The 25,066-nt window shown below is 43.2% G+C and overlaps 2 protein-coding genes across 3 annotated transcripts; both read right to left on the minus strand.

Annotated features, from left to right (window-relative positions):
- Nucleotides 1-346: 346 nt before the first annotated feature.
- Nucleotides 347-14,379, minus strand: LOC306779397 (uncharacterized protein). Of its 2 annotated transcripts, XM_079271290.1 has the most exons (7): nucleotides 14,324-14,379; nucleotides 9,802-10,067; nucleotides 7,793-7,887; nucleotides 6,172-6,328; nucleotides 4,934-5,113; nucleotides 4,188-4,235; nucleotides 347-3,723 (listed from the first exon to the last, which is right to left on the minus strand). In XM_079271290.1, the coding sequence occupies exons 2-7, from the start codon at nucleotides 9,941-9,943 to the stop codon at nucleotides 2,876-2,878; spliced, it is 1,470 nt and encodes a 489-aa protein (XP_079127416.1). In that variant the 5' UTR covers nucleotides 9,944-10,067; nucleotides 14,324-14,379; the 3' UTR covers nucleotides 347-2,875. The 2 variants fall into 2 exon arrangements, with proteins under 2 accessions (XP_079127416.1, XP_079127417.1); XM_079271291.1 differs by lacking the exons at nucleotides 7,793-7,887; nucleotides 14,324-14,379 and having other exon boundaries at nucleotides 9,802-9,923.
- A 1,567-nt stretch (nucleotides 14,380-15,946) lies between these two features.
- Nucleotides 15,947-24,787, minus strand: LOC306779848 (synaptosomal-associated protein 25; the record flags this gene model as incomplete). The annotated part of the gene is made up of 7 exons (XM_079271897.1): nucleotides 15,947-16,045; nucleotides 16,694-16,838; nucleotides 17,022-17,168; nucleotides 20,283-20,400; nucleotides 21,057-21,105; nucleotides 21,754-21,795; nucleotides 24,716-24,787. 7 exons carry the CDS (start codon nucleotides 24,785-24,787, stop codon nucleotides 15,980-15,982), a joined length of 639 nt encoding a protein of 212 aa, XP_079128023.1. The 3' UTR covers nucleotides 15,947-15,979.
- Between the last annotated feature and the right edge of the window lie 279 nt (nucleotides 24,788-25,066).

Here is a 25,066-nt window from a genome sequence, read left to right on the forward strand (position 1 = left end):
TGACATGTAGAGGGAATAAGGACATTGCCAAAACAAAATCAACTGCTGGGTGCATTACTAAGAAGTCACTCAAATGTTTACATACCCGATTAATTCAGTCAACAAATCCCATAACACTATTTTGGACAACAGAGCTCTATGACTCACTTCAGTAGATAGGTTCACTGTTGCTTTTGGTCTTTTTGTTCGGCGATTTGTCGACAAATAGAGAATATCACCAGACTTATACTTTAACTTGCATTTCTACAAAACGGCCCAAAATCTAGAGAAATAGTCTCCAAGCAGGTTTTTCTTCTTTTAATAATGTCTTTATTCTCAGGGTTTGGTTGTTGGGAACATCACACAGCCTGGTGTTACAGCAGACAGTCAGAGAGCCAGCTGCATGTTCAGTGAAGGGTGTGTCTGCAGATTCACAACACAATGCTATGAGCTGGACAGAGAACACGTCCTCTATTGTGGGCAGCACAACTTCCATAATACTAACATTAGTGGTGTCACGGATCACTTGTGAACCGCGGATCAATCGAGTTTTTTTTTTCACAGCGTAATCATCATAGTGTGTAATAAAGTTCTACTGCTGCTGTTCCTTTTCAAGTAACAAGTCCCCGAATATCAATGCAGAGTGTCAGTGAACAGATATAAAGCAGTAGTGTGTTCACGTGACCGGAGCAGCTTAGAAGCATTTAACGGTGACGTCATGGCGAGCGGAGGAACGTCAGAAGCCGCGGCGTCATTTAAGTCGCAAGTTTGGGAACATTTTGTCTTCCCTGTAACGTATAATGACGGATGAGGGTGGTGGACGAAACCGTTACGGTATGTAGGCGTTATTTAAAGAGAAAGACACACGACAACGGCAAAACATTGGCATGTCCACACATATGAAGAGACACCATCCCGTCTGCCAGCGACGGGGACACTCCGGTGTAGAAAACAAAGGATTTCTAAATCTGGTTAAAATGCTTGAGCCACGCTACGAAATCCACTCACGCACCCACTTCAGTGTGAAGCTGTTCCAGGCCTCTATGAGAAGGAAAAGACTGCAGAGACCGCTTTCACCACGGCGGAGTGATTCTTAGTCCGGTGCTGTAGACACGCCCCCTCTGTGAGAGTCACACAGACACACACCTGGGGCAGGTGCTGACAGAAGTATCAGAGTGAAGCTAGACAGGCCCAATAATATTCCAGTCACCACAGAAAGGTCGACCCTCTCCCCAGACAATGGAGATATTCTCATCTTTTTGAAAATAATGTCACAGTAATGTAACATTATTGTGTATTTGAATGACCTGACAGGAAGTAAACATAGACCCAAGTTGTTGCTGAGCAGTTCGGTTCAGTGTAAACAGTGGAAGCTAGCTCACTGGCTGTTTCTTTCTCTCAGTATTGATGAAAGGACGAGGATATCAACATACCTCATGTTGCACTTAAACTTAACAGAATTCTTGAATGTATTATTTTTATTTATTTATTTCATTTTGTTTCAAATTGGACATTTTCAATATTTTTGTTTTCATGTAAGACTATAGCCCAAAGTTCTTTGCTTTAAGTGTTCTTGAAGTTCTTTAATAAATGGAAAGCAAAGTTATATTTGTCTCCTCCCCTTTTCTTTGTTGATCCGAAAAATGATCCGAACCGTGACTCCTGAACCGTGATCCGAACCGAACCGTGAGGTTTGTGATCCGTGACACCCCTAACTAACATGTTTATTCAGACAGTCCCCGCTGAATCTTATTGGTTGTGTATTGCCGTCTAAAACACAAAAGCACAGGTGTGTGTAAATAGCACCAGTATCTTTCATAAACTGCTATTTCGTAAAGAATTCAGACATTGAAGTCCTCCATGTGCTCATGAGAAAACAGAAATGTGGTGCTTGCCAGGGTGTCGGGTTAAGGATTGTGGGGTCAGACAATGTTCTGCAGGAGTTAGCTCGAGCTTATTCTACATTAAATCAACGTTATTTAATGAACCTTGCTTTGTGGTGGCTGGCTAGTCTTAGTGTTCACCGGTTTACCCGGTCAGAGCTCTGTGCGGCAGCTGCAATGAACGGCAAAAACATTCTACACCATGTGGTTGGTAGTAAAGTCCCACCTTGAAATTCCATTAATAATTTTAAACACCAAACAATTGCTTTCCTTCCTCCACTGCATGATAGACTTGTTTTATCATGTGAAAGCTGTTAACAGCCGTAAATATTACCAAAACATCAATTGTGTTAAAATGATTTATTATAAAATTTGTCAAAGTTGTTGCATGCTCCCGTTGTCCTTATCACGACCACATCCAGCTGTGATAAGGACAACATCAGCTTGCTTCTCTGTCTCAACAGCCCCTGCCGCGCTGCCCTTGAGCACAACACCAAACCAGCTGTTGCTCCAGTTGAGATTCAAACAGTCAAATACTACAGTTACTTTGTTCATTTCCTCTCAGCTTAAACCAAGTGTCCCAGTGCACTCAACAAGTACAAAATACACTCAGTAGATCTGTTTGTGTGGAAATCAGTTAGGGGGGGGGGGGGGTTGAGCAGCTCAAAACACCTCCTTTAAAATGCTAGTTACAGTGTGGAAAACACACGAGCCTGCGCCAAACCATCAGTAGAGGACACAAACCTGATCCAGGCACATGAATCAACATGAACACCTCCACGTGTCCGTGCCTCTGGGGCAACATTTCACCCCGTTTTCAGGAGAGTCTTTCTGTCCAGCAGCCGAAGTGGCTAGTAATGTCAAATCAGCCGTCTCCTCCAAGACCTTACCAACAAGATGGATGTTTAAATCACAAGAGATCTGCTCCCACTGCCAAAACTCACCTGCACTTGGCCTGTGGTTTCATGCCGTTGATTGATTTGAAAACCTACTAATTTGTCCATCTCCATTTTTCAGAAGTGTGCAGTGGGATGGTGATGATGTGTCGCCAGTTGTCCGCTGTTGGATTTGTCTCTCAGCATGGTCAGCGCCGTGCTGGAGAAATCCCTCAGAATGTCCACAGTCTCCCTCTGCAGCAGCAGAGACTCCTGCACAAACTCCTGCTGGCTCTCCACCAGCAGCTGGACAGACTGAGCCAAGATCTCCAGAGACTGAGACACCGAGGTCAGGAGCATCCTGCTGGCCCGCTGCTGCTGGAGGCCCTGTGAGGCCATCTGCACCACATGGTCGTGGGCCCTGCGGGAGGACGCTCCGGCCGGGAGAGGGTCGGACAGGTTGGAGCCTGAGGTGGAGGGGCGGTTGGGTGGGAGGGCCGAGAAGGAGGGGGAAGGTCCGTGAGAGTTGGAAGACGAGGTCGCAGTAGAAGCAGCAGAGGAGGAAGATACAGCAGCGGTGAGAGCGGGAGCACCAGGAGCTGGTTGGATGGAAGAAGAGGGGGGCGCAGGGTGAGGGGTACAGGTATTGGCTGCGACAGATGTGGAGGACGAGGAAGGAGCAGGGAGGGAGGAGGCAGTCGTGTTGGAGCTTGGTGGGGACTGTGACGGGGGAGGGGCGGCAGAGGACGAGGCGGCGTCCGAATCAGACGCGGAAGGGAAAACCGAGGTGGTGGCGGCCACAGAGGAGGAGGGTCTGGGGGAGGGGTGGCTCTGGCTGCTGTTCCGGGAGTAGGTGTGGACTGGCTTCATCCTCGGCAGGGCGTTGACAGGCAGGGGGTCCAGGGAGGTTGAGGAGGGTGGGGGAAGAGAGGAAGGGTAGGAGGAGAACATGGAGTCGTCGTTTTCTTCATAGTCCACGGTACCATCTGGTCGATCACAGAGGGACAAGGAAACCTGTCAGTCCATTTTACAATCACTTGCAACTCGATCAAAACTAAAACATGGATTTGTTTTTGCTTTTTCACAAGAAACTACAGAACTATACATATTACAGTATGTCAAAAAACAAGTCATAGTATAGTAACCAACTATTCAGCAAAGAATTTCGGTCCGATCCACGTCACACTTGGGTGTAATGCTGCGGTGATTTTTCAAACGTGGTGCTAATTGGACACGAGTCCCGCTCAATACTGACAAACGTTGAATAAATAGTGCTCTGCGTAGCGGCGGGGGCGGAGCCTTTTGTCGATTATTTCGAGGTACACTGATTAGTAACATTATTTAATCATAATAAATCTGTAGCATTTGTGGGGTCTTTTAGTTGGGTCTCCTGGCAGTTGCTACTACTACTACTACAGAAAACACCGGCTGTATTAAACTGCAGTCTTACCTCCATCGTCAGCCAGGTCAAACTCAGAGGAGGAGTGGAAAGTATCGCCTGCAAAACATCGTCAAGCAGCAGTTAGAAATGTTGCAATGCCAAAAGGTAGAATACCTCAAAACCTAAATGCAATATAGTAGAAAAGAAATTCAACACGCATTAAATCAAACTGCCGTCCTCGCATGTTACCTACAGTAGATGAATGTCGGCACGCCCACAGTTTGGAGAAACATACAGGAGAAGCAGCAAGTGAGCAAAGCAATGTACTGCTGCTAACAGAGGGAGCAACAGCATGTATTTTGTAAGTCTGTATCCGAGTAGTCCACGCTATCTATTGAATCTGTTTCCACCTTGCTGACAAAGAACTGAAGCCGTTATCTCAAACACTCCTTTGACATTTGTTCTACCGTTGTCTCGATCGGTTAGTCTGTATGACTTTGTGACTTCTGTGTTTTAAAGGGTTAGTTCGGATACACCACAAATTCCCTCCTCTCTGTTTCTGTAAACTGGAGGCGTCCCAACCGCCATCTACTATTTAATATGCCCACTATGGATAATTACTTCATACAACCCCACTTCAAAAAAATCTGTACTATCCCTTTAAGGCACTACAAATGTTAAAGGCAGTGACAGCTCACTCTAGCAGCCACTTTGGTACATGATGTTAAGATATTGGGTGTCTTTTCACATCAGTGGACACAAGAAGAATGTCCTGGCCTGTCACTGTGCATTTGTTATTATCCAGCTGTACTCACCACCAGGTTCCTTCTCTGGTGAGGAGAGAGGAGACATGTCGTAGGGGGCTCCTCCGGGTACAGAAAGGGAACTGTCCGTCAGGCTGAGGTAGGAATAGGAGGGAGGGTTGATGGGCGGGCCTTTACCGTAAAGCTTTGAAAAGTCTTCGTCTTCGCCAAATTCCACATCACTGTCGCCACCTGACCACCAACAAACGGAAAGTAGTTCATTCATTTGGAACATTTGATTTAAATAAACGATTTTTCTGTTATGGAGCCATCTTTTCCCTCCGGCCATTTCCATATTCTGTTGTATGTTTTTTGTAAGACCGTTGTGTTCTTTTTTACCAAAACAGCGGTTTGATCTGAGCGCGTCCCGGTTTGATGTGCAGGACTGGTATAAAGGCAGACTGACTGACCGTATCAGCTAACGATAGCCTGATTGAGCTCTAATACTGTGTCTTCTGACTGAGCTGGTGTACATGGAGCAAACAAGCAATGCTGTTAAAACCTCAACAGCAGTGTTGAACCACAAACACAATAAGAAAAGAAACAGTCTCTCTATGCTGCTGAATTGGAATTTCGGCAATTAACTCTAATGGGAGACGTGAATGTGAACACAGATTATGACCAATTCTTTTGCTCAATGGTCACCAAAGTAAATATTTATTCATTTATTTTCACAAGCCTCTGACCTTCCAAACATCCTGACACTAAAATCGAAGTTTTCCAACACAAATCAGGAGAAATTGAACTTCTGTCTCAGCAACAAACTCTTGTGAGATCTGACAACTAATGTTCTAGATCGCACGAGGTAACAAACTTCCTGAATGCTAGACATGGCCGTTAGCTGTGTAAATAACTAAAGTTAGCAAAAGAAAAATCTAAATACATTACGGAAATATAAGCCAGTCTGCTTTCATCCATCCACACGATGTTCACAACACTTCCAAACGAGGTGGAGAGAGGCAAACACGCACTCGCCCGCTTAGCAGACAGGAAGTGTGAACACTTTCAAACCATGGGCGGAGCTTGTAACGAGTCATCTTTGGTAATACCTACAGTAGATGGCAGTTCTCCAAACTGGGGGCGTTCCGATCGCCATCGACACACTTCAATGGAAAACCTTTAATATCAAAATCTGTCTTATGCCTCATTCCACTATGTAGTGAGGCTTTCACATCGAAGGCCCGCCCATACAGTACATTCACCATAAATACCATTTAGATTTCACACGCTCTCGGCCTGCATGTCCTCACCCCCTCGAGGACTCATCATGAGTATCTTGTTGACCATCCTCTCCACGGGGCCCAGGTTCTTCTTCCGCGTGTTGCTGCCGTTGGGGCCCCGGAGGGCTAAGGCGCGTCGCTTTCCATCACATTTGAGGTCCGCCCATTTCTTCATGATCTGACGCACCTGTGAGACAATTAAACCTCCTTTTAAAACAGTCTGTCACTGACACAAACTGATTCATCCAAAAAGTAACACTACTAGAAGTGCTAATCCTTCATCCTCTGGGGCCCCCAAGGATTCACAAGATAAATCTGAGGGGTCGTGAGATGGTCAACAGGACGGAACAAATGTTTCAAATCTCTTATTTTTCTAATTTGGGCTGTTTCTCTATTGAATTAAACAGACAATTTTACCTTTAAAAGGCTTCAATAAATACCGTACTTTTCGGACTATAAGCCGCTACTTTTTACCCCACGCTTTGAGGCGTCGGCTTATAGTCCGGTGCGCTTTATATACGGATTTTTTCGTAGCTTTTCTCCGCCACAACAACAACCGCAACTTCCGGTTCCAGTCTAACAGCAGCAAGCCAGTTAGCCGTAAATGCTATTCAGAGCTATGAGCAGAGAAGATCAGCTTTTTCTCAAGTCTGCCAGTGGATCCTAACAGCTCGGAACAGTGTGACAGAATCCACCTTCACCAACGGGTTCTGAAAGGTTGGGATAGTACGAGATTAAGGGGACAGCGTAATGAGGATGACAACGCAAGCTCAGGGGCGGATTTGCCCCGGTTCATGATGTGGTGTGTTCAAGGACCCAAATGCAGACTCCGGACAGCAGAGTTATATTGCAAACCTCAAAAACACGCACACAAAAACACGCATTACGCTGTCCCCTTAATCTAGTACTATCCCAGACTTTCGGAAGCCCTTGGTGATGGTGGATTCTGTCACACTGTTCCGCGCTGTTAGGATCCACTGGCAGACTTGAGAAAAAGCTGATCTTCTCATGCAGCGTGTCGACGTTGCTCATAGCTCTGAATAGCACTTACAGCTAACTGGCTTGGCAACAACAGCTATTCAGAGCTATGAGCAACAACAGTTATTGCCTCATTGCTTTTCGTTTGGTAGCCGTGAGAGACCTTAGTCTGTAATGCAAGTATGTCTGCATGAAAAGATGTACAAAGATATATTATATATTCGCTAATGCTAATCGCGGTTAGCATTTCCCCATTGGCCGTAATGTTAAAATTAGCTTAGAAGCTAGCAACATGTTATGATGTTCATAGAAGAAGACAACTTTAGTACGGTACTGTTAAAAGCATCTTGCTGTTCAACAGGGACACCTGCGGCTTATAGACCAGTGCAGCTTATCTATGTACAAATTCTTTATTCTGTTAAAAATCAGCTGGTGCGGCCTATATACCGGTGCGCTCTATAGTCCGGAAAGTACGGTAATTCAAATAAAAGGATCTGAGAAGGAAGGATCAGGCATAACCTGGTGACAAATGCAAGTTGTTCCAAACAGACAAATCTTTGCATCTATAAAAAACACTAAATTATGTCCAAGAATATACCGTAACTTTAAATCGTAAAAATAAAAGAATGAATAGCCTGTGAATTACCACTAACATGACTAGAAGTAGACAAACCTCTCTGTGATTCTCTCCCAGACTGTTTATCTGATTGGTGATTTCAGCCCAGGTCTGTTTCTTGGCTTCAGCAGACACTCCTTGGTTGAACTTCCCTACAGGGAGAGACGTCATCAGTTCTATAAAACGAAACATCTTACACGCACTCAGAATCGTGTACACTGGGGCTGGAGCGACATAATAGATTATGAATCCATTTGTCCCCCCCCCCCCCTGTTCCAGGGCACGCAGACAATGAGTCTTTATACGGATTGTAGTAACTTTAACAATATCCATTTTTACATATTAAAGTCACGGTGGGGGTGAACGGGTGAACTTGTTCGGACGCGTGTTCCACAAACATTTCAATGTCCAATGCGCTGTCTTTCTTTAGATCCGTTGATCCTTTTATCTAAATACATATTGGCACCGTAACACAATACAGGATACGTTACTTGGACACGATACCTTGACACGATAACACAGTCAAAAACTGTGAGCTTCCCATCCACACACACACCTGGTCCTCATTACCAGGCACTTACATATATGCACATTTAAGTTCATGTGCCACCCACTGTTCAATGTCAGAACTGCATGCGTTTCCCTCAAAGACAAAATAAAAACAACAAAACTACATTATGGCTCCAACACGGATGTCATATACTTTTATGTCACAAATATTGATAATCTCAAATATGTTATTTTCATCTTCTAAAATGAACTTCAGACACTCACATATCATGTAATAATATACATTTATTATGTTATCTTTCTAGTTACATTATAGTCTTGTATTGTGCTATTGAGTTATCATATTCTATTATAGTATTGCATTACTTGACTAAAAAGGTGGAAAATGAAATTGTAGAGGTTCGGGTTGTTATTAGCAAACCAAAGGAATAAAGAGGAACCACACTACATCCAGAGCACTGATAGCAGGCGTCACTGTGTTGAGAGGCAATCGAAATGCTCCCAAACTCGTATCACGCACCTTTACTAGAATAATCAGAACATAATCGATAAACAAATAGTCCTTAGTTGCAGGCTTACTGTACACAGTACATTGTCTGCCAATAAAAGCCGAGCAATTTCGCTGACGCTTTCAAGCATTCTGGCGAGATATGAATTGGTAAAGGAGGCAAATAAGAAATCTGCTTTAACGGGGAGTCATTTTGTCTGAAATTATGACGGCGTGTTAGGCCCGTTGTACGTAAAATGAAAAATAACTACAAATCAAAATGACAGAGCCGGGTGAGTAGTAGAATATTCTGTGAAAAAGCTCCTAAACAAGCGTTGGCCTCTGAGTGACGCATGTGTTGAACAACTGATTATGGTGGATTATGTCCTTAGAGACATCTGGAATAGCCTGCTGCTCCTGTGAACTGACCCTGGATAAGCAGATGAGAATGGATGGATGGAGAGTACTACAACACAATATGCACTTGCATGGAAGGCTCACGTAACCAGTGTTAAACGATGGTATGAGGTTGATCCAACCAAGTGAAGCAATGAGGTTTTTTGTAAATGTATTACTTTAATCTCAGAGTTTTTTCTTGGAATATAACCCCCTTCACTGGTGCCATAATTATGTATTTTTTACATACAACGGCCCTAATGCACCGTCGTACAAAATGAGACGTAGGAATTATTTCTGGCATCCAGTCAGTCATTTTTCGGCAGAAACACTGTTAGGTAACTGACATCTGACGCTCCTCCAACGCTTGGTGGGGGTGGAGACGTCCGGTCAACAAGAGGCACACACGGTGGGGCTCCCAGACCTGGGAAACACCTTCTCATTTTGTACCTTTTCCAGGAATGAATTGACCGTGGAAACCCTGTCCGAGGGTCAGGCAATAACACAATCACATCTCCTTTTTTATCCAAGGCCGATGATATTAAGCTTAGTAATAACTAGTATACTGTGAGTAAAGCGCTTTCTACAAGCTCAACCCCAAAGATCCAGCCAAACCAAATGAGTAAAGATAATCTCCTTCCTAAAGCCAACACACACACACACTCCTACTCACTGAGGATGATGCATCTGTTCCTCTTCACCGCCTCCAGCAGCTGTTTCACCTCATTGAAGGAGAACCTGGGTTTGAGTCTCGACCCTCCTCTCACTCCTCCCGCCTTAAACTCTTCATCGTCCTCACGCCAAGAGGCCGACATGGCTCCACCGTCTCCTCTTCCTCCTCCTCCTCCTCCGACGGCCTACTACAACTCAGTTTGTAGCCGACTCTAAATGCCAGGTGTGTCTGGTTCTGATCCACCTGCCAGTCTGGACTGAAGACACCTGCAACGAATGAGAGACAGCGAGGTTGAGGGAAGAGAAAAGCAAGAAGAAGAAAACACAATGTTAAAAGATGAACTGAGTAACTTTAAGTCAACAGAAGAGCTCTGATTCTCAAGCACGCAATATACCAAATGTTTCACTCTACTATACACTTGTCCAAACTTGGGACCATCGTTACTTTACTGCAGTGCTTTTTACTATGAATATATGATAACATATATTATATATGAGAATAATATATTATACTAAGTAGGGATGTCCCGATCAAGCATTTTTACGCCCGGTCCGAGTCATTTATCTGCTGATTCGGTTCAGATTCATCTATTTTCCAAGATAACACAGCTGCACAGTGCTCACTTCAAGTAGCCTACATTCAAGTGACTGAAATCCATCCAATGTATGTGCTTGACAATTGCATAGCTCTGTGTTGCATTAAGGGGAAAAAGCTTTTTATGTTCTCTAAAAGGGAGACCCTCTGTGTAATCTTTTGGTGTAGAGTGAGTTTCTCTCTCCTTTGAAAGGCTCCTCAGTGTTGGCTGCTTCAGTGCACCCTGTGCCTGAGTCAGCTGAATGAACAGGGTCCTGTTGTTCTTTAATTCATTTACCAGACTTACGTTTCCTAAACGGATGACAAAGGGGCGACATCTGACTGTAGCCTACATTACATGTTAAATAGATTTGTTCAGCTTTAATCTGATGGGGACAAAACACAGGCCCAGCAACTGCAGATGTTTTACAACATATTTGAAGAGAAATATATAGAGATTAAAGACGTAGACATTGTTAGATCACAACCTGGTCACAACCTGGTCTGGTAATAATGTGTTTGGGCATTTAAAGGTTAACATACAGTGGATATTTAATGTACAACTACTTGGATCAACAGCCTTCAGTGGATTTATTTCTGTTCCTTCAATAATGTAGTAAAATTTAATCAGAAACTGAAATGCTGTTTCAAATAGACCAGACGCAGCTTTTTTTTTAAACTCAAATATTAGAAGAATTATGTTCCATCAGTGACAACTGACATCAACTGTGTGCACAGAGTGACAGCGTTATATATATTTATATAAAAAAAGGACATGCAGATGTCTTCTCTTAGCTGAGGAATGCTGTGTCATATTGAAATGTGAGGGGCTGAGGGTAATGACTGACAGCAGCCACTACAGTCTCTACAGATAGCCCTGAGTAACATCCAACCAGTAAAACTTGACACGCGCTCTTATACGCTCAACAGCTGATGCCGATCACCAACGTGCTAACATTACTACAACAATGAAAGGAAAGTGGCCTGCAGCCTGAAAACTCTGAAGTCTAAAGCCTAAAGGCCAGCCCACTTAGAAAATTGGCTCTTTAGGAGTAAAATTGGTCAGAAAATAGTAAACTATGAACATGCTTTTTGGTGACACTCTGAAACTGACAGGTTTGCACCTGTACTTTCAAACTAACTTTTTTTGTTGTTTTTCTAAAAATGTTGCTGCCAAAATCTGCCAAATGAAGATATATAAATAAACATTATTTTCTTTATTATTACGATTACCAGTGAAATGAACAATTTCATCTATAAACACAGGACATTTAAATAACAAATACAATGTGGTTTCTGCCCTGTGGGGCATGTTGTCCGACACTTGGTGGCAGTATAAAACAGTATTCAAGTGCAACATTTTTTTTATAAAGATAAATAAAAGCGTTTTTCAGAGCCAAGATTGCACAACTTTTAAATAACAAAAAGTAGGGAAAAGGAAGTCGGTAGCGGGTGCTAAACACACCTCGACATCCTTCAGATAATTTAAAGGGGTCATAAATTCGTCAGCTCAAAAAGGATTTCTCCAGACTCGGTAAAACAAATGAATTCAGACAGTACTATACTGATGCTCTTGTCACACGAGTGCCACTGATGACTAAAGGTGAAAACGGGCCCTACATAATGTAGATTACAGACACAGATTTACTGCTTGATATCTTTTGAGCTGAGTCACAGCGATGCCCTCATACTCCACTAGAAGCAGTAACATGTGCACCAACGCCTCCAAAGTCCCGACATCTGATCCTAACACCAGAGTTGGAGTCATGTACATCGGTCTAGATCTCAAGACCGCTTTTTCAAAGTCTCTACCTCATCTCATGCATTATTTCACTCTGGTTTAGACAAAGAGATCCATTTGTTTCATTACAAGGCCGATCCAGAACACAACTGGTTCCTGTGCCTCACAATGACTTCCTTTATTTTATACTTGTAATTGAACGAGTCCCCGGGCTTCAATACATCTCAGGTATTTGCAGCTTTTCTGCTTTTTAAATGTTGACTGTTGGCATTAGCTGTTCTATTTTCTAGATTTAGCTGTGCATTTAAAAAATTACCTCATTTAAAACTAGGCTTGTTGTTAGTGAATTTTTTTTAGAAGATTTTATGAATTGTTTGGTCTCTCAGAGGAATAGTCATGTGTTTTTTGTGGGTGTTTTTAGGAGAATGTGGCTGTACCAGATCAATTTGAGGAGTGCCTCTGCTGTGCATGTTCCACATTGTATCGTAGGCGAGTCATGCAGTGTGGGACTCTTGGTCATGACTCTGTCTCAGTCGCAACCTGGTCTCGGTTTGGGTGGTCTTTACCTTGACAATGTGAAAAAACTCAATTCACCACAATGTGAAAAAAAACACGCCATGGCTGGAATAGAAAAAACACAGAACAACACAAATAGTGTGATTTGAAAATCCCAAAGAAACAGAAGTAATGTTGTTTTCACAGGCATGTCCTACACTGCTGGTTGTGGATTGTATAGTAAAAAATACCTTATTTGGAATTCCACCCAAAGACGAGTAATCTTTTATATTGCTTGGTGACAAGCATTCCATCTATAAAGCCACTTTTTAGAGGAAAGATTTGATTAAAACTTAATTGTGTCCATTCTATACAGTATGTCTGAAAGGTGTTTCATGATTGTAGCTTGCAGAAAGTCATCATTGCATTGAGTCATCTGAGTACAGGGAGAACACAACACTGTACAATGGTTCAAGCAGACTGACGACTGAAAGAGACAAAGGTCCCTCTGAGCAACAGTTGAATAAGAACAGAAGAAATCAGCAGTCACTGGTAAAATAAACTAGAAGCCTCGCATCTAAATAGGTGATAGAAATAGAAGTTTGGTGTCGTGTTAGTTAGCACTATTGGAATATCAGCTGAACATGTGGACTGACAGATCTCAGTTTAACCCTCTTTAATGTAACCAGAGTAGACTGCAGAGGGCCCAAAGAAATAAGCACCAACTCTAAATATTAAGAGCCCAGTTGCCCCGATGTGCTTCAATAACGACTGATGGTCACGTGCACTTTTCAGAACTGGAAAACAAATTCAACATCCAAGTTCAAACAGTATTGTCCCCGCACAGGCAACACTGTGGGGACATCGACTAAATGGAAGTTTGAATCATTCTGTTCTTCTTCTTTATGAGCCAAAGCTATTTAAAATGTAAATAATACATTTGGTATCTGAATTATAGTGTTTTTTTAATCTCTACTCAAACAGTTATTGAAGGAAATAAATGGTACATATCAAGGGGTTTCAACCTAATAAATCAATTTGAACCCAAAATACCTTGTTCGTCAAGCTTCTCGCATTAATGCAACATTAGTTGTATTATTTTCCACATTTTCTTTTTTATTGGTCTCCAACTTAGCCATTCACACGCCAGTATAACGTTAATGCATGAAGTCAAAATGTATACGATATGAACAAGTCAATAATTAATTAGAATAACTTAATACGAGATGATTTAAATCGTTTGCTCCGACCACGTGGACCGTCTGAGCTAATCAGCTGTGATCTTCCCGTCTTTGTTGAGCTCGTGCCTGCCTCTCCCCCTGCTGCTCGTGCCTGGCGGCTCACACAAGGAGCAGCCCTGACCGATTCCGCCATCGCTGTGCGCTAACACCACACTGCGTTACGTTAAAACTGTAACACGGGAATCCACGGCGAGTTTCGGAAAACATACGTGGATTTATCGACGATTTGAACGCGCGTCTACAACGCGGCGTGTTGTGTTTGTGCGCCGACTAACAGCAAACGCTACACAACTATTGGTAGTCGAGCTCGCGTACGAGATGTCTGCTTGCTCCGGTGCTACGCTCTTTTTTTTCGCATCGGAGCTATCATTGTTTCACGCATTGCTGCGATAAATCACGCGCGCGGTCTGTTATCGAGAATCCTTCGCGTTGTGCGGTGTTAAAAAACGCTGAATATGTTGAAAATAATTACCAGGAAAAATGGCGTTGTTCTCTCCCTCCCCTCCTTCCTCCGTCGGTTCTCCCGAAAGTTCGGAGTGTCGAGAACAACGGAACTGCGCAGACTCCGAATTTTTTTTCTGCCTTGAACGCGCAACATTTTGCAGCTTCCTGCGCGCCCCCAGCTGCCCCAGATACAGCGTGCACCAATCACTAACGATCTCAATGAAATCTAGCACAAAACGCACAAATTGTGCGCAAGGAACACTATTGTTAGTATTTAATGAGAAACTGATGATCAAACATCCTCGCGATGCTGACAATTCCCCCAAACACCCCCTACTCCTAACCCAATAAATGTGTCCACAGCCAGGGCCCGTTTTTAAGCTTAATTTAATTTTAGCATTTCATCACTATTCATGTAGTTGCGCCATTGAACGTACTAGTCATAAACCAGCTGTGTGACAAGCATGGAGGGCTGCATAGGTCAACAGCTTCATTGTACTAATATATTAATAATAACTACACCATTAAACACGAACCATAGTATCTTATTTCCAACATTAGGCCCGGTCACACTACAATGTAGATCAAGACCGGATGTAACAACAGTGATACCTCCACATTCACACCAGCTAATGAAACAATGTGAGCCCATGGAATTGGCTTTAATGAAAAACACACAAGCACAAAATAGTAGCACTTCACTCTCAGAAAATGTCAGCAAAAACCTTGATGAGCTCAGATTATTTTTCAAACGATGGAACAAGATTATAGACATCACCAAGTCATCGTCATTTCACCACCATTTTATATCAACGTGGAGAAGAAAGAAGATGGAGAGGCCACGGAGCAAAGCAGGTTCCATGTTCGTCCGCTTGGTGTCGCCAGAGATCTTCCTCTGGGGACAAATACGTGTTTCTTTCCTCTGGGCAATATCCAGCAGCGCCTGCAGAGGGCGCCATCACGCACGTGTTTCACCCTCTATAGAGCGTTTTAGAGTAGAGAGGGGGGAGTGATTACACAGTGGGGGGGGGGGGGGTATTTTTTTTCATTTTGGAAATGTGGACATATAGCCTGCACACATGACTTATTAGAGCTTTTTCCCCCTTTTTTAAATGATCTGCCCGGTAGAAGTTAAATGCCCGCCCCGGCCCAACGGAGACGTTCTTCGCAGGGTTGTTTTCCACATGTTCACCTTTGGTGGAATGAGTTCTTGATTTGACTCGATTCTGCTCTCTGCTGCTACTGGTGGTGATAGTGCCGCTGCAGTGACCCAGTTTCCCCTACAGGCATCATTAAAGCTTCCTATGATAAAACGCTCTGCCGTGTGACCGCAGAGGCCACCTTAAGGGGGGAAATACAGTGTGAAATGCAAGTGACGAAGGCCTTGCCGTGAAACAGTTATAATAATCCTATGACACGTAAAGGGATTATGTCATATCAGTATCAGACTCCCCATCACAACGAGAGTCAACAGGAACACAAGATAATTAACACCTCACTAATGAGAATCAGTCCCTAGGAATACCCCAGCAATAATGTCACATGGAAGAAACCACTACTTAAAAAACACCTATGTAAAGCAGTGAATAATAGCTGCAACACTTGGGCAAAGCATGCAGAAGCATAGGCTAAATGCAAGTAGGGTGAATTTGTAGAAAAAGAGTGAAATAAAAGAGCGCTCCTTCTATCGTTTAATGAGGTTGTTGGCTTGCTGGTTGGCAGCGCCGATGCGGGACATGTTGAGATCAGCCTGCAGAGAGAGAAAAGAGGAAACAGGAAATGTAAATGAGAACCCGAGTGACGGAACCACTGGAGCTCTCTGTCCATCTCTCAAATTTAGAGTTGGCTTTATTGCTATGGCCAGTCAGCTAAAGTCTTCCAAAGGCAGGTTGTGCAAACCTACAATGTTACGAGGGTAAACAAAAAAATGAAGCAATGGTAAAATATTACTACATAGTATGCCATCAAAATATATATAAAAAAGAAAAACTATTCATGATTTTCATGCATCTCTTAAAGCAAGCCCACTAAAACAGGAGTGTGCTGTTTTCATCTCTCTCTGTCTCTTCTTCTTTTGCAGTTTATGTGGTCCATAATGTATTTTGTGAAAACTTAGGTGATATGGGGGACCAAAAATTGGTGGTAGATGTGAAAGTGAAACTTGTCTGTCACGCTCCCACCCCCTGCAGCCCTGCACAGGCAAGCATGATTATTTTTTACGTTTTCTCATTTATTTCAGTTCGTAAAATTCATTGTCTTGGTGGTGATTCTTACGTGATTGGGTTGTATATTTTTGTTTTATAACATCCTGTCTGCAAACGGACATGGTTTGTGGCCCACTGTGATGTTTGCTGACACTTTGTGAAACTTGCTTGGTGTTGTAGTGTGGCAGCAGTACCTTTTTCTTTATGTCTATGGTCTGGACGTTCTGCGTGTCTATCTCGTTGCCCATGTCCAGGGCCATGCTCTTCAGATTCCCCATGAGGCTGCCGACGTGAGACAGGTTCTCCTCCATCTCGTCCTCCCGGGCATCGTTAGTCACCCTGAGATAAAGCAGAGTAAAGAGTGTGTGTGTGTTTGTGATTATGTCCTGTGTTTGGCAGCTGCCCATATGACTGATGACTGCTGGTATTACATTACATTACACAGCTGCCTCTCCTAACAGAACAGACAAGCAGCCTACAATAACAGTTCATCAAATGCTCTCTCTCTCTCTATATATATACCTCCGTATGTGTCCTCCGCTCATGATCATTTGCTCCCTCCGATCAACGACTCGAGACGAGGGCGGCTGATTAGACACAACGGCGTCCTGACCGGATCCTCCGCCCCAAACTGCCTTGTACGCCCCGCTCTCCTCAAAGGCCTTCAGTCTGAGAGAGAGAGAGAGAATGTCTTTTTATCGTTCACTTGTTAAATGTGCACAAGAACCACACTGCACCCATACTGGCCTTACAGCTGCACTACAGACCTTATTGTTTTATAGGTATGCAAGCTTTAGTGGAAAAGTGTCTGTTAGGTAACGTATGCATGGAACCTCGTGTGGGTACAGCAGTGGTCCGTTTATACAGCAGAGATGACAAACCGGTTGTAAGATGATATCCAAACAGCTGAAAATCAATACAACAAAGCAAGCAGGCAACAAAAGAAAGCTAAAGCAGGAATAAAGGGTGTGGTGGAAAAATCTGACACCACCTACTTATCACAGGAGCAGAGGCCACAGCACTTGCCCAGGTCAGTCAGGTTTTTCTCTGCCTCCTTCATATCAGAGTTTATCTGATCCAAGCCCTCCTCTATACGCTCCAACTGCTCTATGAGAGGAGAGAGAGGAGGATGGAGGGGTAGGCAGGAGGAGAGGATGAAAGGCAGAACAAAGGTGAACACGGAGAAGGAGTGGAAGGACGAGCAGGGGAAGGAAGACAGATGGGGTGGAGTGGGAGGGAGGAAGAGGAAGGTGAAAGTGTTAGAGGGGGAAGAGGACGTAGCAGGAGAGGAGAAGGAGGAGAGGTGGGTGGATGGAGATGATGGGGAGAAGAAATAGCAAGGAAAGAGGTAAGCGAAAAGAGAAGGAGAGAGGAAAATTGGAAGAATGGAGGGAGGAGATGGTGGAGGGGAGCGGCAATGTAAAATCACCCACTGTTTCCTGAAAGCCCCGCAGCTGAACTTAAAAAAAGAAAGAGTTACCAGCTACTGAACATGAGATGCCCACAACTAAAAAACAAAGAAATCCACTGACAAATCATAAATAACATCACTCTGCACAAACAAGGCTGCGCGTGTCGATGTGCCGGTTGTTTGCACCCTGACCTCAGGGCCCAGTTCCATCATGTTTTATAACTCAGTCAACTCAATTGAAACGCAGTGTATAATGTTTATAGAGATTGTTCATGAAAAAGGTTTTTTGCTGAGTTGTCTTAATTAAAATAGTAATTTAGTGCTTGTATGAAATAATCATGTGTATGAATTGATCTACTTACCATTTCTTATGTATTCTATTCATATTTGCCCAGATATCAAAATGTATAATTTATTGTTAATCATGGAAATTTAAAAAAATATGTAAATATGGATGGATGGACAGACGTATTGATGGGTGGATGGATGGATGGATGGATATATGGATGGGTGGGTGGATGGATGGATATATGGATGGGTGGGTGGGTGGATGGATGGATGGATATATGGATGAGTGGGTGGATGGATGGATGGATATATGGATGGATGGATGGATGGCTATATGGATGGGTGGGTGGATGGATGGATGGATGGATATATGGATGGGTGGGTGGATGGATGGATGGATATATGGATGGATGGATGGATGGCTATATGGATGGGTGGGTGGATGGATATATGGATGGGTGGGTGGATGGATGGATGGATATATGGATGGATGGATGGATGGCTATATGGATGGGTGGGTGGATGGATATATGGATGGGTGGGTGGATGGATGGATGGATATATGGATGGATGGATGGATGGCTATATGGATGGGTGGGTGGATGGATGGATGGATGGATGGATGGGTGGATGGATGGATGGATGGATATATGGATGAGTGGGTGGATGGATGGATGGATATATGAATGGATGGATGGCTATATGGATGGGTGGGTGGATGGATGGATATATGGATGGGTGGGTGGGTGGATGGATGGATGGATGGATATATGGATGAGTGGGTGGATGGATGGATGGATATATGGATGGATGGATGGATGGCTATATGGATGGGTGGGTGGATGGATGGATGGATGGATGGATGGATATATGGATGGGTGGGTGGATGGATGGATGGATATATGGATGGATGGATGGATGGCTATATGGATGGGTGGGTGGATGGATATATGGATGGGTGGGTGGATGGATGGATATATGGATGGGTGGGTGGATGGATGGATGGATATATGGATGGATGGATGGATGGCTATATGGATGGGTGGGTGGATGGATGGATGGATGGATGGATGGGTGGATGGATGGATGTATATATGGATGAGTGGGTGGATGGATGGATGTATATATGAATGGATGGATGGCTATATGGATGGGTGGGTGGATGGATGGATGGATGGATATATGGATGGGTGGGTGGATGGATATATGGATGGGTGGGTGGATGGATGGATATATGGATGGGTGGGTGGATGGATGGATGGATATATGGATGGATGGATGGATGGCTATATGGATGGGTGGGTGGATGGATGGATGGATGGATGGATGGATGGGTGGATGGATGGATGGATATATGGGTGGGTGGATGGATGGATGGATATATGGATGGGTGGGTGGGTGGGTGGGTGGATGGATGGATGGATGGATGGGTGGGTGGATGGATGGATGGATATATGGATGGGTGGGTGGATGGATGGATGGATATATGGATGGGTGGGTGGATGGATGGATATATGGATGGGTGGGTGGATGGATGGATATATGGATGGGTGGGTGGATGGATGGATGGATGGATGGGTGGATGGATGGATATATGGATGGGTGGGTGGATGGATGGATGGATATATGGATGGATGGATGGATGGATGGATGGGTGGATGGGTGGATGGATGGATATATGGATAGATGGATGGATGGATGGATGGATGGATGGGTGGATGGGTGGATATATGGATGGGTGGGTGGATGGATGGATGGATGGATGGGTGGATGGATGGATATATGGATGGGTGGGTGGATGGATGGATGGATATATGGATGGATGGATGGCTATATGGATGGGTGGGTGGATGGATGGATGGATATATGGATGGATGGATGGATGGATGGATGGGTGGATGGGTGGATGGATGGATATATGGATAGATGGATGGATGGATGGATGGATGGATGGATGGGTGGATGGGTGGATGGACCAAATTCTCAATGTCAAAATCCTTATTCAAGCTAATTTAATGGAACTGGGCACCAGTATGTTTGTTTTTTTACGCCACCAGGTGCAGTTCCCGGAAACCAAGACCTACTTCCTGATTGGCCAGATACACAGACCACAGCACTGGGCCATGTCTGTCAGGTTCTTCTTGGCCTCTCTCATGTCCCTGTTGACGGAGTCCATGCCTTCCTCAATACGCTCCAACTGCTCTGTGAGGAACGGGAGTTTTATGGCACTGGGTTTAATGGTCGTATCAACTGTAGAGACGGACAGTAAGCTGTCGATGGTTTCAACCGACTGACCTGATTGGTCAGGGACGTGTTCAGACCGACATGTTCAGACCATTCCGACAATCCCCACAAATGAAAGCTCATATTTGAGATGTCCTTGAGTGTTGACAGGTTTCATACAACATGTGAACTAACTAAAAGGTCTTATGAATCATTCGTTGGACTGACTGGAAAGACGCCGAGAAGCTAACTTGTCCGTTTGGCAATAATGAATCTGCAAATTCACTATTGTATGACATTGCAGCACAATAACAATACATGTTAAACCTTTGTATAACCGGAACTGAAATGCATGTGTGAACAGGACAACTTTGAAGTTGTTCGACAGCACGGCAGTTTGTCCTGCTTCCTGTCTTTGTGCTGGGTTTTAGTCACAGAACTACTGTAACACAATCAAGCTTGCTGGGATGAAGGTATTATTGATCTCTTAGATTTTAAGCAATACTGAAATATCAGAGCAAAACTTGCTTCCGTCTTTAATGGTAAACACAGCTTTTTCTAGCTTACAGTTGAGAACACAGTGAACAAGACTAAACAAAGGATAATTTAAAGAGGGACCAAACAGAACTGATTACCTCCTTGTTCATCCAGCATAACCACAGCTCTCATCCCAGCATCTTTACTCTGCAAGAAGGAGCACATGAAACCATGTGAATATCGAATACTTATTACTATCAAGCTGTTATGGTCCAGGATTTCTCCTTTTCCAGGCATCCATGGGTTTCTATCTGTGAAAATCAGCTCGCATACACTTGTAGATAGATTATATACGATTGTCATGTGGTGATGCCGTCTGTCTCAGATGTTCAAGCGTCCTTGAATGCAAATTTCAAAAACACTTAAGGTAGTGGGTAGTCAATGTTATAAATTGTCTATCTGCAGCAAGTTTGTCACCTGGATGACAAACAATATAAATAGCAGTAAGGTAATTATTTTTCAAGGTATTTGGAGTTACTGTACATGTACGTCTGACCTGGATGTAGTCTTTCCTATTGTGTCGTCTCGACTCTTGTTTTCCACGCGTCAAAACACAAAATTGCTTCCCAGCAGCCTAAACTCAATCACATCCCAGAATCGGTCTTGTTTAAAGACATCTCTGTGGAAACAACTTATGTAAAGATGGCGCCGTTAACATACATAATGAGGATGAACTTCATGATGAGGTTCTCTCTCTCTGGCTCTCTGGCTGTCTGTCTTTATGACTTTTAATCAATGCAGGCCTCGCTAGTTATGTATTTACATATATAAAAATATATGATTGTGTGTATGTACCTCCTCAACCAGCTGCATCATCCGCCTGGTGCTCTCCAGGGACTGAAAGACACAAAAAATGGATGCTTCAACATTCAATATTATCTACGGGCAAACATATAATTCAGCTTGTATAAAAATGTTTTATTAACAATAATAAATTCACTATTAATGGATGTTCAGTTGGGTTTAAATTAAACAATTTTCCCAATTAAAATCCTCTGAAACGCATCAAGCTTTTTAAAAAAAATACAACAAATGACTGCCACTTTCATCGTGTCTTTTTCTCATAATTTATATCAAAACACTTTTTTTTCAGGAAATAACTGACCGATAAAGTGTAAAGTATTTTTTTACTTAGAGCTTACCATTCCCAAACATTTTCTGAAGGAGAAAACATTCTAAATATATATATGTATATATACTATATATGTGTGTGTTTGTATATAGTCATTATATCAACTGCTGCTTTGACCTGAACCCTGAACTGCGATTACACTGTACTCTCACACATGGAAAATTCCTCTTCAGTCTTTCCACCCCTTGCTGTGTGTGTGTGTGTGTGTGTGTGTGTGTGTGTGTGTGTGTGTGTGTGTGTGTGTGTGTGTGTTTGTGCGTGTATGTATTGTGTAAATATCATATTAATCCCTGGGGTCTTCCCCACCGAGGGGATGACGAGGTGACAAATGGCTTTGACCTGCAGTAAACCCTGTGGTGTGTGTTGTGTGACTGAGTGTATAAGCTCATCCATGCCTGATGTCTCCTCTGCAGATGGTGTCACTGGGAGACCAGTTGTCTCTATGGCAACCAGGTGAGCCAGGTGTTCTTACAGGGACACTCCCCTCAGACAGAGTAGTGTTCTCTGTCGCTCACAGCAGGTTGAGAGACATCAGCAACATCCCGTCTCCTGTGTGTGACGTTCAATATTCTGTGTATTTTTAGATTTCTTAAAGTGAATGTATAGCAAACATATTCTCATAAGCAACATAAATAAACAACATACATAAATATTGTTTATATATGTCTGAAAAAGTGTATGAAGAAGTACACACTTTTATTATTTCATTTTCTAAACAACTGAGGACGCAGAGAACACAGACATGAACCACCAAAGATGGCAATTGCAACCTGAACAAATTGACTTTCCAGATCTGTTTCCTGTTAGTGAGGAAGTAGAGTACATGGCCCAATATTTAGTGGCACTATGTAGACATGTATTTGGTGGAGAAACCCAGCGTGTAACGTTACTACACCAGCGATCACCAGCAATCAAGTCGCTAGATGCTTCAACTTTGTTGTCTGTGTTCATGTCCACAACGTCAAAAAGCAAGCCAGAGACTCAGAGGTTTGACCTTGTTGAGTTTTGAAATGGGCTTTATAAACACAAGTAGTTTTGATCAGAGCAGTGGTCGCCATCACGTTTAACAGGGTGACGCGTCATGGTTGCTCGTAGTGACGGTAGATGTTGAAAACACAAACAGAAGATATACGGTATGTTTCCTTGTAAAAGTCTTCAAATAATTCCTTACTAGTCTGTGTTGCATATTCACGCCAACCATTTAGTACGAGCAGCCATCGACGCATTCGGCTGAAAGTCACCAGTTAACACGGTTACTCATTGAACTCAAAATATCTGTTGAACACCTGAAACACCTTAAATTGTCGTGATGCTGTTGGAATTCTGTAGAACTTGAGAGTTAAAATATGGATTTAGACAACTGAACATGCAACAGCTAGACATGTTGATGCTGGTCATTGCAACACTTTTAATTCAATGTTTAAAGCTGGCAAACTGGCCTGGATGGCTGGCGAAAACGTCACTTCCGTTGCCAACATGCTTTTGCATATTTTTGATGACGCCGGCTGTAAAAGTATCTATACGGTCCCCCAACCTCCTCTCCATAAACCAAAGAAACGATTAACTCAATATTTGTCATATACACAACTCATAATCAATGCTATATGTACCCCAATGCTGTTATTATATGTAGTTTCTGTCCCTCTTCTTGTCACCTTGATCGTTTTGGATCTTTTGTTTGAGCCCGGAAGTTGATGTAATTCCCATATTTGTGTGTGTGATGAAAGGTTAATGTGCGTTAGACACTACAGCCACTTTCCTCAGAAGCTCCAAAGGAAAGACTGAATGAGACATTTTAAGGCAACCAAAATATTACAACAAACTTTTGTGAATTGAAAAAACACTGTGAGAGGGTTAGGGTTCTAAGATGACAACACGGACAATTCCCAGACCAACGCCATAAAACAAGATGCTCGAGAACGTCCCCTCAGACTCTGGGAACACTTTTTATTATTTTCTGACAATTTGAATACTACCGGTAAGTTGATTAATTGATAGACTACTTCTTAATGAAAATAGTCTTCGCAATAAAATAATCTTTGTGAAAAATATACATACCCATCTACGTTTTGGAAAACAGGTCTAGCCAGCAATGTTTTGGTCAAATCTTCTGAAACCACCAGATGCACCAGTTTGGTTTGACATTTAGAATTACTGTAATTGTAAACTAATTTGAAGGGTTTGCTGGTGGGAAAAGACAAAGCTCCATAATGAGCTTAATCCACCAGCTCCCTTTTTAACGAGGAACCAAGCGATCAACTAAGTCTGGCAGCAGGATGCCAACAAGCAGCACCGTATTCTGGATTTTAATTGATCAATTTTGGTCAGAAGCTCATCCAATTGCCTGCACATTACTTTGTTAAGCCAGTGAAAATGCACATTGAGTTTTGCCAGAATACAGTGAGGGAAACGAAAGCTGTGGCTTTGCGAGGCGACTTTGGTCAAACACTATTGCAACTGAAGAGTCTATTACAGTGTCTGTGTTTATCTGACACGTTATCTGATACCTTCCTATTCTAAATGGGGAAATGCATCTTGCAAAAGTGGGTTTTTAATATTTATTAAAGCAATTACTTGAAATGGAGGGAAGCCTTAGATGTTCTAGAAAAAGTGTCCATTCCTCACCTCATCCGTGACCTGATTGGCTCTCCTCTGCAGCTCCTGATGCTCTGTCAGTATGGGCGGGTCTGAAGCCATGTTGGCCGTCCGTCCGTACTCTGTATGTGTGTGTGGGTGTGTGTGTGTGTTCAGTCCCAGGTGACCAGATTAGGCTGCAGCATTAGATGGTTTTGGCACCTGGAGAGCAGAGTGACACCATGATTATTTATAATGACTGTCAACAGATTCGACCAGAAAGAAGAGCTGACAGACCGACAAGGTTCTCATCTACCGTACATGAAAAGAGTTCATTTAGATTTACTTCATTTCACCAGGATGATCCACTCGATGCTGCTTTATGAGTGTACATATTAAAAA

Source organism: Melanostigma gelatinosum (genome assembly GCF_949748355.1).
Source record: "Melanostigma gelatinosum genome assembly, chromosome: 7".
NCBI lineage: Eukaryota > Metazoa > Chordata > Actinopteri > Perciformes > Zoarcidae > Melanostigma > Melanostigma gelatinosum.

What these genes read in the sequence shown, in the direction of transcription:
- LOC306779397 (XM_079271290.1), bottom strand. Translation starts at nt 9,943, where the DNA reads ATGTCGGCCTCTTGGCGTGAGGACGATGAAGAGTTTAAGGCGGGAGGA. An exon ending in ACCAGAGAAGGAACCTGGTG is followed by an intron (nt 4,236 to 4,933) that starts GTGAGTACAGCT and finishes GATGTTTTGCAG; the next exon opens with GCGATACTTTCCACTCCTCC. An exon ending in TGACCTGGCTGACGATGGAG is followed by an intron (nt 3,724 to 4,187) that starts GTAAGACTGCAG and finishes GTGATCGACCAG; the next exon opens with ATGGTACCGTGGACTATGAA.